Source organism: Amblyraja radiata, chromosome 37 (assembly GCF_010909765.2).
Source record: "Amblyraja radiata isolate CabotCenter1 chromosome 37, sAmbRad1.1.pri, whole genome shotgun sequence".
In the NCBI taxonomy this organism is placed as follows: Eukaryota; Metazoa; Chordata; class Chondrichthyes; order Rajiformes; family Rajidae; genus Amblyraja; species Amblyraja radiata.
This window is the reverse complement of record NC_045992.1, coordinates 9776716-9797182: the sequence shown is the minus strand read 5'-3', so window position 1 is coordinate 9797182 and position 20467 is coordinate 9776716. Positions and strand designations below refer to the sequence as shown.

The window sequence follows — 20467 nt, the reverse complement described above, 5'->3', positions numbered from 1 at the left end:
AAAATACCAGTCAGTTGCTTAATTAAGATCTTTGCCTCTTATCCAGTTATGGCTCACTCCCACTATTCTTGGCGAGGCCTTGCCTTTACAGGTTTTGTAAACTGCTGCTGTGAAGTCTTTGGGGACAGTCAGTCCATTGTCCACTTTATGCTTCATCCAGCATTGGAGGAGGATTCAAACAAACATCTTCCCTCCTGGATTTTCATGCACTATTTGTACGGGCATCTCCCAACATTATTTAATGGACAATTACGAGAGCATAATGAAAGTCCCAAATGTAAATAAATAATTGTAATCAGTGTGGCAATTAAAACTACCTTGCACTGTAAAGCGAGAACAGAGGTTAAGTGCAAGTGCAAAACTTGGTTTCCTATATTTTAGACACTATCTTCACTTCACTTATTTCCCCCAACAAACAATAAATTGGAATTCTGAAAGTGAGGAAGGATTGTAAAGAATACAGCCCTACTGCATATTCATGCAAGTTTAGAAGCAACCTGGGCAGAAATATTCCTTATATTTACAGCAGCGGAGGACAAATACAGTTTCGCTTCTTTGCTTAAGTCTCAGTAAAGAAGTGCCCAACTCAAATTTACAAAACCCTTCACCAGTGGTTCAAAGTGGTGGATCACAAAGGATTAAATAGATTAAGAAATGGATTTCCCTAGCTCAGCAGTGATGATCAGAGTCCCAACTTTGAAGTTATAGATTAAAGCAGCTGAAGGCCTGCATTTCTTTCAAGAATGCAGTCAACCGCAGCTAAGAACAGATGAATCCATTCAGTACAAATGTGGTGTGCTGACACTAAAACAAACCCAAGGGCAGATATCTGATGAGGCATTTGAAAAGAAATGTATTTATTGCATCAAAATTTAATGTCCCGTTTACAACAGCACATTTTTTATATATATATATTTTTACAGCAGGCTGCAAAAGTCAGCATGGTAAACCGACCTAATAAATAGGAATGGGAAAATACAAAGGAAAAATGCCTTGAAAAGGAATTGTGCCTTTAATCCTGGATCACTACTGCTCATCTGATTTGTAATGGACATGAAAACAGTAATATACTCCTCTCCTCAAAGATTGGCATCAAATCCTATCAAAGTCTTGCAATCACAAGGCTTACAATCAAAACACAAAGTTGTGGTTGAAGGATTGAATTAAGTCATTCCTTTTTGCATTTGATATGTTTGGTTGGATAATGGTTGGTACTCCAATTATGAAACACATTGGAGCCATCATTGACTTTGAACAGGGCAGCAGTTTGAGAATGCCTGCTATATACTCCCTTCTCTGATTAGTATCTAAAATCTGAAACAGAAATACAGAAAATTTGCAAACATTTAAAAAATTCTCCCCCACCCCGCCCACCCCCCACCAAAGCCATTTCTGTACGTCAAGTTTTTTTTAAAGAATCTGCAAGGGAGAAAATATTATGGAAATTAATCAAAGTTTAAGCATTCACAAGTGAATAGATAACTTATTTTCATTCACAAATCTATTCACATTTAAAGACCTAATTAACAGAAACAAGAAAAGAAAGCTGTGTACAACATGAAATGATTACTATTGATGCATATAAAAATAATTTCCAGAAGTCAAACCATGTTAGCAAAGCCACAAACTGAATTTTGTTCAATTTATTGACTTGAAATCTTGTGTATTTGGAGTTTTCCTTCCATACATCCACACGGTGCATTCCTGCCCACATCTCCTCACACACAAGGGACACAGTAATACCAGTGTTGAAAAGATAGCTCTCATAGAAGATTCTAAATCATATACATTATACTGTACTATTAATTCCTTACATTACATTCAGTATTAACAGGTTAGCCACACACCCATGTTGCTTCCATGACAGCTGTTGACAGACAAGACCCTTACTGACATCAAGCACTGGGCCTGCTGGGCTACAGCTGGGAAACATTTCCCTCAGAGTATACAGCTCCGTCCAACCCTCTCAATCCCACCCTGCTGCCCCAGATTAGCTGAGCAGTTGTCGTATCTCCTTGTGCATATGGCATAGAAAGTCCACGTAAGAGGCTCCACCGTTTGAACTCTTGTCCTCCATAAGAAAATGCTTGAAGAGCACCTCCATCTTGTCTTCTTGCTTCACTATCAAGAGCTGCAAGCACAAGAGCATATTGTCCTTAACCCAGGGCAACACATATAATTAAAACAAATGTATTAATTTAAAAGGATGGTCACTCTGTTGTAGACCCACCACAAGTTTTGCACAAAGCTGGATCCCACAAATAGTGAATTGAATAACTGTTTTCTTTGTGCTGGATCATGAAAGGTTGGTCAGGGCATGGAAAATCCCCTAATCCTCATCACAGAGTACAGGAACCACCAACATCCAGTGGGAAGGTGGCATCAAAGGTTAACACCTCACCAGCAATGCAGTTTCCTCTCCAAAACTGCACTCCAGTGCCAGACTTGTTTCTGATAAGCCTAAAGGACCCTGCACAACAAGATTAGGAACTAATACCTTTCCCTGCATAATACATAATCTAATCTAAAAGCACCATGTTGGAGGAGTTCAGCGGGTCAGGCAGCATCTGTGGTAGGAAATGGACAGATAATGATTTAGGTTGGGACCCTTTTCAAAGATTGAAGAGGGGAGATAATTGGTATAGAATATTGAGGGGAAGGGGTGGGGCAAGTGATAGGCAGATCCAGGTACGGAATGTGTAGGAAAGAACTGTCGATGCTGGTTTAAATCCAAGGTAGACACAAAATGCTGGAGTAACTCAGCGGGATAGGCAGCAACTCTGGAGAGAAGGAATCGCTGATGTTTCGGGTCGAGATCCTTCCTCTGAGGAAACGTCACCCATTCCTTCTCTCCAGAGATGCTGCCTGTCCCGCTGAGTTACTCCTCCATTTTGTGTCTACCTCCAGGTAAGGAATGGTTGACTGGCAGACGAGTTAGGCGGGAGAGAAAAGTTGCTGCGATAGTCACAAAAGCTGGAGGCACTCTGTATATAACCACTCTGTAAGTAGCGGAAGCTTTATCCTCCACCATAAGCCATATGACCCCAAGTCAAAGTTACAAGCGCCTAATCATACAAGAGTTCTGCCAGCTTGAAGTTCAGAAAATGATGGGGCAAATGGAGAGGCTGGAGAGCTGCCACCACCATTTTCCAATTGTGCCAACCCTTCCCTCCAGATTTTCAGTGATTAACATGGGAAGTTCCAAAAATAAAACATCATCCAAACAATTATCATGGCCAGCTATGTATTGCTGAACTCAAGTGTTTTACCTTCATAAACCTGGGTCTCTGAGCACGAATTACATCAACCATGGAACGCAATTTTTTGGAGTACGGGTTATCCAACTGTGGTAGAGTGGCCTGAAAATGAAATACAAGTCAAACCAGATGGCTAGCATTGCACAAAGGACAGGAAGCATAGTCATCAAAACTTAGCACTGAATGCACAATGAAGACATTTATGAACCGTAACAGTATCAAATGTCACTATAAAACTGTAATAAGTTTTACTGTTCACGTATTTACTTTACTGGAAGCATTTCTTTATTGAGACACTAGTTTCTCATGAATGCAGATCAATCGAACAAGATCCATTGGAATTAAAATTGCAATTTTGCAATTCTGTTGAGAAATTGGGACAATGTGAACAGTTTCAACCAGTGTTATATTCAGGGATCAATCCTGATGTAACAGCAACACAATTTACGGGGAGTTGGTGCGAAGTGCAGCTTATTCATGAATAACCTTGAATGGTTGACGTGACTGCACAGTAATCTAACACAGAATGCATTCTCACAATCTGCAGCAAGTTAAATTAAAGCATGCTGCTCTGGGAAACTCAGGTACGCATGTATAAATTATACAACAGAAGGCCCCATGCTTCAACAGTCAAAATCACATTTGATTGAAACCCAGAGCAACAGCAAACATATAAGATTTAAGACAATACTTCTAACATTCAAGAAGCAACTGGTCAGAATGGTGAACAAATTATTGTTCATTTTCAAGTCACGGTATGCACAGACACACACCTGTCATACATGGTTAGTTTTGATATGCAGTAGAACATTTTTTTGTGTTAATCTAGGCTCAGAGCTAAATATGACAAAAGGAAGATTCGTGTTAATCTGAAACCCACCATTCCAGAGTCAATCTGGCCAAACGATTGCACATTAAAGATGCTCTGGATGAGGTCATGCTGTGTGCTCATTCCCACCCATATGAAGAGGTTCAAACCATTCTCCAGCAAATAGATGCCACCCTTTGATAGTCGTTCCTCTGAGCAACGAACGGCCACTGGAAAATCATCACCATCAACATCCATTTTGTGCTAATGAGAGAGAAAAGAGCTCAGTCACAAATCAACAATTTTAAGACAAAGCAAATTTTAAAGACTATCCCGTTCCCATGTATTTTTCTCCTTTTGAATATATTTTTCAAAAGGAGAACCATACATTCGTAGACCCACAATATAGGTGACATATCTAAAAAGTGTTTCCGAAAGATACTACAAAATGCTTTGGAGCTAGGTACTTTTGCTGCACTCACCATTATGATGCAAGAAATATCACAACCATTTTGCACACAACAAAGTCTCACATTAAGCAATGCAGCAAACATTGAAATGATTTGATTTAAAAAAATGCATCTGTTCAGAAAATATTAGCCAGAGAATTGAAGATTCAAAAGAGAGTCAAAGTGGCCTCTTGCCTCATCATGGTGGACATGATTTGTTAAAATTGTGCTAATATTTCAGGACAGAAATTTTAGGGGTGGCACAGCGCCCCAGTATTTTTTTTACTGGGGTCAATTGGCTTACAAAGCCACACATCTTTGGAAGGAAACCAGCTTACAGCGCCAGAGACCTGGGTTCAATCCTGATAACGGGTGCTGTCTGTATGATGTTCTCCTTGTGACCATTGTGGGTTTTCTCTCACACTCCAAAGACGTACAGGTTAATAAGTTAATTAGTTTTGGTAACAATTGTAAATTGTCCCTAGTGTAGGATAGTGCAGGTGTATGGTAGATGATCGCTGGTCAGCATGAGCTCAGTGGGCCGAAGGGCCTGTTTCCAAAGTCTAAAAACTGATATTACATGTATTACTTTAGGTATACAGCTTAAAACTGGTTTTGCACTAACTGAATTTGAATTTGAATATATAGCTCTGAACAAATTTAAATTAAAGGAAATGCAAAATGCTGAAACTAGATAGGAGGGTAATGTTGGTAGAGGTGAACATGTGGATATAGTGTATTTAAATTTCACAAAGACATTTGACAAGCTTCCATACCAAAGGACGGATCATAAAATGTAGGGCCATGGTATTTGCTGAAGTGTGTTAGCATAGATTGAGAACTAGTTCTCACATAGAAAACAAACTTAGTATACTCTTTCAAGTTGGAGGGCAGTAACTAGTGGAATAACTAGTGGAGTTCTTGGCCCTCTAGTTATATTCATGATCTGTAGAAGGGAACAAATGCAGCATTCCTAAATTTGGCAATATGACAATAGATGGAAGGGCATGTTGTAATGAGTGCATGGTGCTGTTGCAATGGCACAAAAGAGATTGGATGAATGGTCAAAAATACTGTCAAGTGGAATTTAAAGTCAGGTAGTGCAAGTTCATTCACTTTGGTAAGAGAAATCAGAAGGCAGGTTATCCAAATGGAGAGAGATTGCAAATGGGTTAGGTCTACGTGTTACAGTGCATGTTCAAAGGATTAGCAGGCAGGTCCAACAAGTACTTCATGTGGCAAACAGCAAGTTAGCCTTTATTACAAACGAGTTGAAGTTTAATAATAGGGAGGTTTTGATACAGTTCCACAGCATGATGAAGGGGGCCACACCTGGAGTTATGTGGGTCATATGACTTTAAAAACACAGTAGCATTGGAGGCAGCCCAAAGGAACGTCACCAATTAATTGCTGGCTTTGTCCTTTTCAGAGAGGTTGGACTAGTTAGATTTGTATGCCTTGTAGTTTAAAAGAATGAAGGGTGATTTTTTTTTAAACATGGAATATCTTTATGAGGCTTGACAAAGTAGATGCTGATATGTTTTCACTCGTGGAAGTATCAGGAACAATGGGATATAGCTACGAAATAAGAGGTCAATCATTTAAAACTGATGCAGACATTCTTTGTAACAAACCCATGGAATTCTCTACCCTTGAAGATGAAGACCAAATCATAAGTTATGTGAGAATAAATATTTGAAAGTTTGAAGAATTGTGGGTCAGTGGGAAATGGCACGGGGAAGGAGCAGAGGAGGCCAGCAAAGATCAACCATGATCATTGGGGCAACGTAACAGAAAATTGAAGTAAACCTTGTAGGAAAGGGTATCGGCATTTCACTGCAGCACAAAACCATGGATTGTACATTAACTACATGAATTGTTACTTACCACAGGTAAAACCCTAGGGTAGAAGAACACGTTGGTTTCAGATACATCCATACTTGCAATGAGGTGACGGATGTAGGCCCGATCGTCAGTAGAAACGTCACCTCCAGGCTGTAGAATATCACTCTTCAATACACAGTTCAGGTACACAGGCAGTAGCTTCATGCACTCTGGTAGAATCAGCTAGGAAAAAAGTACAGCAAGAAAGGTATAGTGAATAGGCCAGGGGTGGACTCATTGGTTGTAATTGGGCTAATGAGCTGGTCAAGCAAAGATTCTACCTGGCCTGTCTGTGACTGCAGTTCCATAGCAATTCGGTTGACTGCTAAACGTCCTCTGAAATGGTCTAATGAGCCACTCTATCAAGGGGCAATTTGAGATGGGCAGATCACTTATTAGTAATACTAATTTCCAACACAAGAATTTTATAGAAAATTACAAACACTTTGGAGAACTGGCACTTGTTGCTTTACAGCTGAAAAAGTAAAGGGAATCGGAATGAGGTTTCATGTTTTGAATGTGGATACAAAGAAGTGCAGGTGTTGATATTAAAAAATAGACAAAGTGCTGGAGTAACTCAGTGGGTTAGGCAGCATCTCTGGAAAAAATTGATAATTTCATTTCAGGTTGGGACCCTTCTTTAGAAGAAGTGTCCCAACTAGAAACGTCACCCAATTCATGTTCTCCAGAGATGCTGCTTGACCTGCTGAGTTACTCCAGTACTCTGTGTCTTTTCAGGTTTAAAATTACTATTTCTGACTGGGTAAGTTGTTAAACATCAGAAAGCTGGTGAGAGTACAAAACAAATCACTGCACAATATGGTTACTAATATTAGCAATGTTACAAAATTTTGAGATTTAAAAAATCAAGTCTGCAATTTATCCCATCAGATAAAGCATAAAAATAAGTTTAATTTGACACCTAATTCACTTTCATATCTCAAGTATTTAAAAAGTTATGGCCATTTTCATACTGGGAAATGAGCATCTTGTTCCCTATTGATTTTCTATGGACATAACAAAAAAGCTGTGATCGTGAACAGTCAAAAGCCCATAACTTTCTTAAAAATTAAGAGAACTGAATGAAATTTTCAGTTATCATAGATTGAAGCATTCTGAAACAAATATAAAAGAATCTTACTTGGATGACCTGAAATTAAAGCATATAATTAGTTAGTTACCTAATTGTAGCTAATTTCAGACTTCAATTACTAGATCTAAACATCTATCCATTTCTTAATAAATGATTAACATTTTTAAATAGCCTAAATGTCCAAATAATATTCACAAATAATTCACAATAAAACATGATTTTTAAATCTCATTTACATTAATTTATAGACCAAATGGAAGGAATTTAGTGTTCAATTGCTGTAAATAAATGCCCATTTAAATCAGCTTTCTAGTGAGATCCTGTGAACGCGCTGGTTTAGAACGTTCACATTGCGGTAGATTTGTGCCCTCAAATGCCCAGAAAAATACTGCGGGAAATAATAGGCCCAAAATGAGCTACTCGCAATATTAAACTTTGTATAAAGGGATCTTTAGAAGCCCTTTTTAATGTAAAAATATACAGCATACCTTCAGTTATTTGCTTTATGAGACCCTGCGGTTGCTGGCGGTCGCGGGTTTAGAGATTGATTTTTAAACTACTATAACTATTTTACGAGGCCTTTAAAACTAATAATAGCTTTTGCGACGGGGTCTTCCAGCGATTTTTCGTTAATAATTAACTAGGCTGAACATCTTCGATTTGAACAGCCTAGAGAAAATCGCGTTTTAAACCCGCCCCCCCTCTAAACGGCGACAAAATCACGCACACCCGCAGCGACAGATTTTCCGCGACGCTTCAGGTACGCTTTGCAACATACCTACTAATATAAAAAAGACCCACAAGGGAATCCAGATAGGATCAATGATTTGGTTGAATGCAAAGACCTTCAACTCCGAGGCTCTATATTTTTCAACTGTTTTTTTTTAAATTGGGTTTCCAATTTTTCCTCACATCAAAAAATCCCTCTTTGCGTTACAGCTGATGCCACACATCTGGTGTTGTCCTTTCCTTCCAGTGCCACCCTGACATTTGCAGGGGCTTATTCAAGAAGTTCCAGGTAAGGTGTTGAGTACATGCTCCCATCCAATCAAGAACAAAAATTTAGCATGCAATCTGTATTAATATTTAAACAGCTTCAACAAATTATGTTCTTCACAGAGGGAAATTAAAGCAGGGGAATCATCTGGTGCAAATATTGAATTACAGACATTTAGGTTAGTTTAGAGATACAGCATGGAAACAGGCGTTTCGGCCCACTGTCCACATTGACCACCGATCTCCCGTTCAACTAATTCTCCGTTATGCCACTTTCTCATCCATTCCCTACATATAATGGGGGTTTTTTTTTGGTTTTTTACTGGGGTCAATTGGTTTACAAAGCCACACATCTTTGGAAGGAAACCAGATCATCCAGCAGAAACCCAGAGGAAGAATGGGCAAACGTCACACAGACAGCACCAGAGGTCAGGATCGAACCTGGGTCTTTGGTGGTGAGAGGCAGCAGCTCGACCAGCTGCATCACCCTAGGATAATCAGTTACTTGTAAAATACAAGGAACAAACGAGATTAAACAAAGTGGCAAATGTGGAGAAAAGCACCAATGCAGCATTGTTAATGATAAATTAACTGCTCCAAAATGCCAGTACAAAGACTATCACGCTCATGCTATGTTCCTCTCTAAGTATAAGGTGTAAAAATCACATAATAATCTTGTTTAGTAGTCATGTAACAAAAATCCTGGATTCCAATGTTTTAATCCCATCAAGGGAAAATTAAATGGGAATAATGAATCAGAAATGAAAGGCCAATAAGCACAAAACTATTGGATTGTCATAAAACCAGATGTGGTTCATTAATATCATTTACAGTTCAATATTTACTTATCAAAATAGTCCTGACAAGGCATTCATGGGGAATTGAGGAGGTAATAAATGATGGTCTTGTCAATAACACTGACCATCGGTGAATAATAACCGAAGTAATTACAATCTACATTTGCAAAATAAAACTCTTACCTGTCCGGCCGAAGATGGACTTGCACAATTCTTGCGGTAGCACGCCAAAATCTGAGCAGACTGGTTAATTAAGGACTCTCGTACAGTCTTTGTGGAGTTATTCAGAACAGCGCGATAAGCTGCAAATAAGACATTTGAACCGTTAGATAAACTGCATGAACAACATGACAGTACATCGAGAATGGAGGGCTTCAAAATAATATATGCTGTGCAGATCAATATCTTAATATTCTGACACAATCTAGAAAACCTCAAGTTTCCCCTCAAGGGAACATGGATGATAAGTATCATCATAATTCATTGGGGTTCACTAATCCTCCATGCTGTTAATATGCTCGAGTGTTGATAAAACATGAGGAAAATTCTTTTTATTTTTACATTTATGAAGATGATGAATAAAAGAACAAAGATTACTGGATCTAGGGAAAATATATATTTTTCATGTTGCTATATAATCTTTCCAATTAATTGCTGTGTAGAACATAAATGCAAGGTTTCAGGGGGATTGTTTAAGGGAAAAAAAAATGCCATCAATTCTGGCAGAAAATTAGAAAATTTAGCTCAACATTTGAAGAGTTTAGCTATTCAGAGACCAGGTATGCTTGTACATGGTTCAATAGGAAAGCAATAAGGAAACTACATCATAATTAGAAAAAACTGTAGGTTGTACTTTACAACAATCAGATCAGAACACAGTAAATATGCCTTGCTGAGGGTGGGTAAGGGTAAGGGTAAGGGTTTTGAGGGTCGTTTACATACTGTTGTACAATTATGTCCTGATTATCACTGTCTGTTATCATTGTATGTATGCAAATTGCTGTTAAATTCAAAATTCAAATAAAAAGATTTAAACTAATATGCCTTGCTGAGAGGGACAGAGACCAAATACGGAATTGCATGTCTAGTTCAGGTCTTCCTACCCAAAGATGAAATGTATTAGAGAGATTGCAGTGATAGGATTGGTAGGATGGGATTGGTTTCTGCAAAGAGTGATTAAATAGACTTGACCTATAATCTGTGAGTTTGAGAAAAATGGTAGGTAATCATAATGAAAATGCAAGTTCACTTTAGGGCTTGAATATTCACACATTTCCCCTGGTTAGTACTGGGGGGGGGGGGGGGGGGGGGGGGGGGTCCAGTCACAAAACAAGGGATCAATCAATCAGGACCTAAATGAGAAATGTCCAGTCAGATGCTGGTGAATAGTCTAGGAGGCTACAGATACATAGGTTAGTATGGGTGTGTGATTGTGAATTAAAGTGGCAGTCCTAGACAGAATGCAACTGGTCTCCAAAGCAATGAACCAATCTGCATTTGGCTTCTCCATCACAATGGAGATCACATTTTGGGAAAGAGTCTGAAGAACAGGTGTTGTGTTTCCTGTAGTTGTATGGGCAATGCCATAAGGCAGTAGTAGGTGGGGATGGAAGAGTGGAACAAGGATCATGAAGGCATCTGGGAGAATTAAATGGACCTAGGGGGAGACAGGGTGGGAGGAAGATAACTGTGGGAGCCTGTACTATCTTATCACTTGGAACAGATACAAATTGCTCTAGAAAAGGTGGAAATTGGCAGTAAGAAATGAGACAAAAAAATGAGTTGAGTTCTACTTCTGAAAACTTGCTTTTTTTCCTATTTCGGACATTGTGAAAATTCTCGTATGTGAAACATTTTTTTTTCCCATCCGCAGATGCGACCTGGCCTACTGCTTGTTTCCACCGCTGTTTTTATTTCTGATTTCCGATATTTTTTAATCTTCCTTTACTGAAGCCGAATGGTCTACTCTTGTTATTATTTATTATGTTTAGCACTGTTCACATATAGCAAGAGAAGCTTCATCTGCTGCATTTAGCCTCAGTAACCTAGTGTCCAAACACATGCACATTAGTAACAGACAAAAGAAAAGCTGCCTTCGGCACTGACAAATTAATTACAAAATACTTTAAATTTTAAAATGATTTACTGTTACACATGCAATGTATTGCATGAATGTACTGTTGACCTTTGAAAATAATGTTTTCTCAATTCTTCTTGAAGCACTAATGGCCGGTTCTCACGGTGCGACCTGACGCAAGATGTCACCAGAGTGAAGTGGTCGTGGTCAAGCACGAGTTCCGCACGATATAACGGGGGGGTAGATAAAGAGTTCCCACGGTACTCGGCAATTCTGTCATTTGTGCGAGTGACTTGTCCGTCTCCCGATCTTTCCCGTTAATCGTGAATGAACATCGTGGACTGTAGTGTAGTTAATCACGTGGCACAAATGATGTCATTTTTTTTCACACACTATATAAATATCCTCCGTTCGTAGAATTGGCTCATTTGCAGACATGCCTATACAAAGTTGGTTCTAGTACAGGCTGGTTGTTATTTTCATTGACGCGCTGTATGCATTAGCGCAACAGGTGCATCGAAAACGCTTGCGTGAAGGCAGAAGGGTGAGATTAATTAAAAAGAGAATTAAGAGGAAGTCTCACTGGGTTAAGCCCATGTTTCAACGGAGACCTCAATTTGGACAATATGAGCAACTGCTTAATGTGCTGTGCGAAGAGGATAAAAGTGCATTCAAATCTTTGTCAGAATTTCACCCGAGCTCTTTAATGAGTTAAAGAATAATTTGGGACCTCTGCTGAAGAAGACTGACACTGTAATGAGAAAGGCACTGGAACCGGGGTTGCGCATAGCAATCACCCTCCGCTACTTGGCCTCAGGCGATTCTTATAAAAGTCTATCTTACAACTTTCTTGTCGCCACCAACAGCATCTGTGGTATTGTCCGAGAAACCTGTGAGGCGATCATCCAATTTTATTCAGCTGAAGTGATGGAATGCCCCAGTACACCAGATGCGTGGAAGAGAGTTGCACTGGGGTTTGAAAACAGGTGGAACTTTGCTCACACATGTGGGGCTTTGGATGGAAAGAATGTGGCAATTCGTAAACCACCCGGAGGGGGCTCAAATTATTTCAATTACAAGAAATTCCACTAAATTGTACTCATGGCGGTGGTTGATTATAACTACAACTTCCTGTATGTGGATGTGGGCACACATGCAAGTGTTGGTGATGGCCGGATTTGGAAAGAAACCTGGCTTGGAAAGAAAATGGAAGGTGGAACAGCAGGCATGCCTGATCCAGAACCTCTGTCAGGAGAAGACAGCCCGGACATCCCATATGCGATGGTTGCTGATGAAGCCTTTGCACTACGGCCCTGGATTATGAAGCCATATCCACAGAGGAATCTAACTAGGGAACAGAGGATCTTCAATTACAGGCTGTCAAGGGCCAGGAGGGTAGTAGAAAATTATTTTGGCATCTTGGCAAACAGATTTAGATGCTTGCTGAAGACAATGGAGCAGAGGCCCAAGAATGTGGAGAGTATAGTATATGCAGCATGTGTTCTGCACAACCTGATCCGAATGAGAGGTGCAGCTGCTGGATCAGCAACATCCATCCAGGACGGTGACATAGTGGACAGTGACACAGGGGAAGGAACACTAGGTGCTTGGAGAAGTGGTGCGAACAAGTTGAAAATGGTCTCACTGCAGCGTTTGAAAGGTAACTCGGGCACATCCAGTGTGAAAGAGCAAAGAGACCATCTCTGCGCTTACTACAATTCACAATTGGGGAGTGTGCCGTGGCAGGACAGCTATATTGATGGGTAGCCGACCACAGGAACACTACTGCATGTTATAAGCTGACTTCCTAGTGTTGTCCTCTGAAAGGTGCTTCCTATAAGATGTTCGTCCGCAAAACCTGCCGTTTAGAACATTGCATTGTCCCTTTAAATGCCTGAGTTCACGCTTGTAGCGGAGGTTGATGGATATAATGGTTATATGGCCTTACCTTCTGCCATCTTCCCTTTATGTTATCGTCTGCTGAGGCTATTGGGGAGGCAACAGCTACTGGGGAGGCAATCTCAAATCCACCTTGATCACCCTCTCCCTGCTCCAAGGAGCCCACAGGCAGTGGTATCTCTGGCATCTCCTCTTGCCTCTCCACCTGTCTCTCTTGCTGAGTCTCCTCCTCATTTACCTGCATGGCTAAAAACTTTCTGACTTTCTTTGACCCCTTTCTTTGCGCTTTTCTGAGAGGCATCTCTGCAAGTCTTACTGTGAAAAAGATTCTCAAACAATGACAATTAGGTGGGACGTCCTCGATGGACACATGGTCCATTGGCGATATTGAGACCACCTTTTTTACTCACCTTATGTCCCCTCTGTCAAGCTTCCGGGTTTACCGTTCGCAGGAGTTCCCACGGTACCCGCAAGAGTCATTATGGATATCGCACGGATATCGCACTGGCATCTGCGTTCATACAATGTTGCAACGCTCACCAAAAAGTGCTCAAGTCACTCTTGGAGAAATTCAAAAATGTTTGAATTTTCTCCCGACCTTACAAAGTTACACGACTACCTGCCGTTAGCGCCACGGAGGTCCTCGGTGGTCCACGAATGCCGTACTGTTATCGCAGGAGGTTCCCACGATGTTAAACTCTTGTTAAGTCTTGCGTCAGGTCGCACCGTGAGAAAGCCCTTTAAGAATCCTGCCTGATAACACATACAACTTGAAACATCTTTACAGAGAATTTCTCTGCACGAGCTTTGTTCAAGGAAACATGAGCTGGCAATAAAGGTAGCAAAGCGAAACCAACATACTAAATAGCAAGCATCAATTAGCTGGACAACAGTATTTTTTTAATCTAGCTAATAAATTACGTGAGTCTCAAGGATTCTTCAGGATTCTCTGTTTGACTCAATGGACATTCATTTTAAAACTGCACATTATATAAATTTGAGGAATAGATGGGTTTTGCATGTAATGAACTTGGGGTAGCTGACAATTATTTGAAACCAGAATCCAGCCTTGGATTTTGATGAATGGTTTCTATAGCCAACTGTGGTGTCACTTTTCTCTTTCACCATTCATCTTCTGTGGGTGTCAAATGGAGGTCGATTCCATGGCACAGGGGCCTCTTTGGGTAATGCAGAGTGAGCATCACTCAGAAATGCAGGTAATCAGTCAGTCTGGACAGAGTCTTAGAACCACGCAATCTTATAAAACCCATCTTCTCCTCATGCACGATGGATGTGCTTTGCTTAGAGAGAATTGAGAACTGACATACCCTTTCCCTCAAAATAAAGTTACATCATTTTACAAGGCAAGGTGAATAAAGTTGTGCCGAAGACATCTCATTATTAAGCACATAAATACAATTTTGGAATAAAGCCAATTTAAGCAGCAGCCTTACCCAATTTTACAAAGAAGTTGATAAGTGTGTCGGTCTCACAGTTTCTGTACAGGTCAGCAAGCTGAGTACAGCAATTAAGGGAAAGGTTGTGTATGCGTAGCCTCCTCTGTCCACTGCAACTGGTGTAGAGCAAAGCACACTGCAGGAGAGAAAGGCGAGAAAAAAATGTTCATTCAGCAAATGCATGAATACATAAAGCTGCACAGAAACCAAAATTTACTTGAGGAAAAATCAGAGAAATGTGGTCATGTGGAGAACGCAAAAACAGACTAGCATTTAAAAAAACACCTTTTGCGTCCCTTTTCAAACGTCCCAAAACACCTCACAGCCCAACTCAATGCTTACTAAAACCACAATCATTTTTGTAATATAGTCAATTCACGTACAACAGCTTTGACAAATGGCAACATCATAATCATATGATCTGCTTTGGTGATGGGAGATGAGGGAGATATTGTGGCTGGGACACTTGGGCACCTTCCTGGCCACCCAGAATAGTGCCAGATCTTTATATATCCACCCGAGAGAGCAGACAGGAGATCTCAACCAAAAACACACTATTTATCAATCCCTTCGCTACCACACAGTGGTGTCTGATCTGATTCTTTCCTCCAAGTGTCTGGAGTAGGACTTGAACCTACAAACATTGATCGTGCTTTTCATGGAGCTTTAGCTTCCAAAGTACTTGCAACTCAAATTGAATATGAACACAAATCAGTGCATTGATTGATGTAAAAGTAGGAGCAAACCTAATAGTAACTTAAAAAAAAAAAAGTCCAAATTAATAGGAGGCAGGGAAAATATACAGAGGCATGCAAAGTGCTGTGGAGTGTTACTAAAATTACTTTCTAAGAGGTGGAACATGCACAACAGATTTAAAAGCTGTCAAAGTGCTGGAGTAACTCAGCAGGTCAGGCTGCATCTCTGGAGAAAATGGTTTTCCAGAGATGCTGCTTGACCGATTTACACCACCACTTTGTGCCTTTTTTTGAAAACCAGCAGCTGTTTCCTGCGTCGTAGGATTTCACTACTCAGCTGCTTTTAGTTTTGACCATGTCCATTAGCCTACTGGAATATTTAAATGGCCCCATGCACTAGAAATGCAAGCGGCAAATTATCCACCGTTATACAATAGCAGGGCATATTTTACAAGTAGAACTCAATTGATCGAGGGTGAAGAATTCACATTAATACAAATCAGCCTTTGTGTCTGTAAGACTGAGCATTAAGTGCCAGGCCAGAGTAGTCTTGAGTACAAAGATCTACACTGACATTCCTGTGAACTAATGAAATCAGATAAAACGTTAAACCAAAGTCCAGCTGCTCCCTCTCTCATGGAAGGACAAGCAATGCAGAGTTCTTTTAGGGGATCAAAGTGTCTCTGAAATTCCACAATCAACAAGCTCTTCATATTATCTGGTCCTCACCAATCTGCTGTGTCGAGATTCTAACTTTCTCACATTAGCTATTACACTTCTTTTAAAGTATATTTAATCAACGATGCAAACAAAATAATATAACTGGGTTAATAACAAACGAAGTACACCACAGTACAATGTGCTCAATTGTAGAGTGCTCTGGTCAAAGTACTTAGTCCAGATCAGATTACACAGATGGAGAGCATATATTCATGTTATGGTGGCAATTCACTGAGGCCTACAGTAGATATTAGAGAGCAGAGTTATAAGCAAACAATGAAAATTGTATTTTTATCCTGACAATGACTAGGATGCATAAATGAGGTAGTTTTAAATACCAATCACTAATAATGTGGTCAGTAGAAAGCTGTAGTGCCACGATTCTGAAGATGGAATATCAATAGTAGTTGACCCAGATAACTAGGTACAGGAAAGGAGTGGCAAGCGGCATCACCAAATAAAATAATTCAAAATTCCCCTAATTTTTAAGCATTTATAAAATCTTCAAAAAAGCTACAAGTTTAAAATGAATTAGTCACAGCAATCATGCAAAATTCTCACCTGAATTTGAGCTCCACTATCTTCATTCAATTTATCATCATGTTTGAATTCCACCGTGATGGTTTTATCACAGTCTAATGCCGCCAACTCCACATCAGTTGTGTTACTCATGTAGAATGAGCCAAAGAAATCAGTTGCTCTAATCCCTGGAATCAAAGCAGTTTATTTTCTCCAGATGAAACACATAGAAATGAGCTTCAGTCTCCACTTATCCAACAATTAATCTTAACTGTTACATCTGCAGGTTTTTTTGTTTTTTTTTAACTAGCACAATCCCACAATACGTACTGCAGCAGGAGTCAGGCAGCAAACATAAATATCTAGTGCCTCAATGGAAATTCTTTCCACAAGAGGGTTTCATTTTCACTGATTACAAGGCAAAAGTCACAACACAAATTTACAATCAGGAAATAAATATTTAAGATGGTGTATATTCTTGAAATAAAGCTGAATTCCTTTTAAACAGCAAATAAGATTCTTTTTTGGCTAATAGCTGAGTAAGATACAAATCAATTTTATTATTCATCTGACACAAATGCTTTCAGATTAAAACCATATAAGACTGGCAGCATCATCAAGGACCCACATCATCCTGGACACACACTCATCTCCCCGCTACCTTCAGATAGAAGGTACAGGAGCCTGAAGACTGCAACGTCCAGGTTCAGAAACAGCTTCTTCCCCACAGCCATCAGGCTATTGAACTCAACTCAAACAAAACTCTGAACATTAATAGCCCATTATCAGTTTATTTGCACTTTATCTGTTTTATTTATTCATGTGTGTATATATTTATACAATGGTATATGGACACACTGATCTGTTCTGTATTCATGCCTTCTATATTCTGTTGTGCTGAAGCAAAGTAAGAATTTAATTGTCCTATCTGGGACACATGACAATAAAATCTCTTGACTTGACTATCAATAATACAACGCATTTCCACTATCAGCACTTTGCAGATTAGTTTCTGTTGATCACCATTTAATTTCGAATAATTCAACTTGCATTCAGAAGCTTATGTTGCTATTTAATGCAACTATTCATACCTATAAATTGGAAATGCATACTAGGTTCAGCAACATACATGCATGAAAGCAAGTCAGTGGCTGGGAAAGCATACCCCTTGAGAAACATTTTTAAGTGCAAAGGTCCCACAAGTATGAAGCTGTTGAATTTGTACTCTGGACTATCACCTCCTCACAAGATAATTTCAAAACGTATACCGATTATAGTATATCAATTAACAAACCAACATACCTGTACTTGTCCGCACCCTCATCACAGCATCAAACCCAATCACTTTTCTAACATCTCTGTGTAGATCATTTAGGAATCGCTCACCATCTGCTTGTGCCTAGTTGGAGAAAAAATACTTTAAATATCTGCACATTAAGAAAATGCTAGTTGGTTTTGCTTTTCAAAGTTTAGTTTAAGTAATTCACTCGGAATAAAACTACTTGATAATGAGCTTGCAAAAAATTAAGGGTAGAGAATACGTATAGTTGAATAGAACACAAACTGGGAATTAGTCAGCATGCTCAGGGTTAAATAGCCTGAGAAAGTAATGAAAGGTACAATTTATTCTAATGTTCAGATACCAATGCATTTATTGTCCTTGCTTCATTTATTGCTTTTTTCATGACAACTAACATCATTAATTCAACAATTTAAAAAATATATATATATTCAAAACAGGTTGTGTAATATGGATGTAAAAAACTGGATCGCCAATCCTTCAGCTGTCTCCAAAAACAAATTATTGTTTCTCCAGAAAATTGCTGCAATGAACAAAGCAGGAACAATATCACACTGGTGCGATATAAGTTAATTGATCAAAAAACAATTATGTAATTGGTCAATATGTTAACTGACTTCTGATTTGGTTTGTTTTTTGGTAGGCACAATGGCAAAGAGCTAATTATTTGAGGAAAATTAAAAATAACAAGAATTGGCAAATCCAAATTAAATAATGCAACATTAAACTGCCCCTTTCTTTACTTTAGGACAAGTTGTAAACAGAAGAATTGTGTCCTTTCTTCCATTGAAATGGACAAACAGTCCCCGAAAAGGTTTCACCGTGGGAATGTTGATCATCAGTTTAAACCCCAGATTCTCAGCAAGCTCTTGCTGAATATCTCAGGAACAATATCAGCGAAGTCTGTTGAATAGTAGAATGACTAGCGCCAAAAAACCCCCCATCATATGGACATTATAAAAATAGTTATTTTAAGGTCATTCACAACTGAATATAATTTTAAAAAGCATATGAAATGCCAAGGAAAAAGTAAAAATAAATACAAAGAGAAGCAGGGATAAATCACTTAGCTCCCATGTCTGCTAGGCAATAAGATTGAATTTTGGTGGTGATTTAAAAAACTCTTCACTAGTTCTAATGCAAAGAAGCTCAGCAATCATCAGTGAAGCAGATGGAATTTTGTACTGCAATCAGTCCAGGGTTACATTAACGGTTCCATTCCAGAGAATGATTTCTTCGCAAGCCAGAAGTGTTCATTTTTTATTGCTATCCATATCATATTGCTCTTGATGCACTTAATATTATTTCTTCATTTCATTTAATAGTCAACCTCACATTACCTATAATTAAACTATTGGAATATATACTGTATCTCATCATTAATGAATATTATGAAACAAAGCCCTAAAAATGTGCAAACTTGTGCAAAGTCAGATTTTGTAAGTCAGCTTATCTTAACCTGGGGAACCCTGTGGTTCCACATTACCGTTAACATTAGCTTTTTAAAGCATAATTATTTAAATATTAAATTTTAAATTATCTGGCTGTCAGGCCTTTGGATATCAATCCAGTCATTTAATGATTCCACTGCACCAAACGTTAAAAGCTAAACCACTTCAGTGGTCATGGTCTGGAGTAACATGCAGGTCTGAAAGAAACAATTCTTCCCCTCAGTGAGCTTCATCCACATGTATGACAATCTGGTAGCAGTGTCATATGGCAGATCACAATTATGCATTTCCCAATTGCTGCGGCAGGATTTACACTTGTGCAACACACATCAGATTGTCAACGAGCTAATAATCAAAATGCTATCATTCCACACCAACGTGTACTGTTACTTCACAATTTAAACTAGGTGATAATCTAGTACAATGATGAGAGCATGACAGCATATACACTGCAATGACCAAAAGAGGCAACTGGAATTCCAAACTGTTCCTTAACTCTCAAGACCCATAACATTTCTCCAAAAAACATCTATTTAACTTTTCCCGGCAATCTCAAAATACAAGATGAGTTATATCAATGAAAGTTCTTGCTAGTTGGAAGCTGACATGGTATGGCCTAGAAAGTCTAGGCTGTATTAATTCCATTCCGACAGAATGGGTGGGTAAAATTATCCAAATCCCACTGCATGCTTGTGGCTTTGCTCAGAGCTTTCGAAACGCAATCTAGTTCTCTCTCTTTACAGGCAGCTCAATAATCAAGCATTGGGTACAGATTCTCACCGACACAGAGGGAAAGCTAAATGCTTTGGCTGTTTGTGGCATTATTTAAGTATGTAAGAGCAATCACTGGACAAACAAATAACAGCAGAAAATTCCCAAAGGGAATAACGGTTTGAACCCTTCAAATATCCTTGGGCACAACAACTTTGGAAAGAGCTTGCAAGGGCTTTGTAATGGAAACTACCCACAGCTGTTTCATCCAATCAGCAGTACGACAGGTATGACCTGCACAAAATACTCCGAAGGAATCTGAATTCCACAGGCACAATAGACATAGATGTTTCC

The 20467-nt window shown here is 39.2% G+C and overlaps 1 protein-coding gene across 5 annotated transcripts in view; it reads right to left on the bottom strand.

Annotated features, from left to right (window-relative positions):
• Nucleotides 1-833: 833 nt before the first annotated feature.
• sec24c (SEC24 homolog C, COPII coat complex component) overlaps nt 834-20467 on the bottom strand; it is a 53210-nt gene continuing 33576 nt past the window's right edge. For 2 of the 5 annotated variants that reach the window (XM_033012678.1, XM_033012679.1), the window contains exons 17-25: nt 17954-18050; nt 16694-16839; nt 14715-14853; nt 9468-9586; nt 6680-6757; nt 6402-6581; nt 4138-4329; nt 3270-3359; nt 834-2131 (exon numbers count right to left, since the gene is read on the bottom strand). In XM_033012678.1, coding sequence (XP_032868569.1) covers nt 1991-2131; nt 3270-3359; nt 4138-4329; nt 6402-6581; nt 6680-6757; nt 9468-9586; nt 14715-14853; nt 16694-16839; nt 17954-18050 — 1182 coding nt within the window. In that variant the 3' untranslated portion in view covers nt 834-1990. The remainder of the gene's footprint in view (nt 2132-3269; nt 3360-4137; nt 4330-6401; nt 6582-6679; nt 6758-9467; nt 9587-14714; nt 14854-16693; nt 16840-17953; nt 18051-20467) is intronic. The other 3 variants (XM_033012680.1, XM_033012682.1, XM_033012681.1) reach the window with 3 other exon arrangements.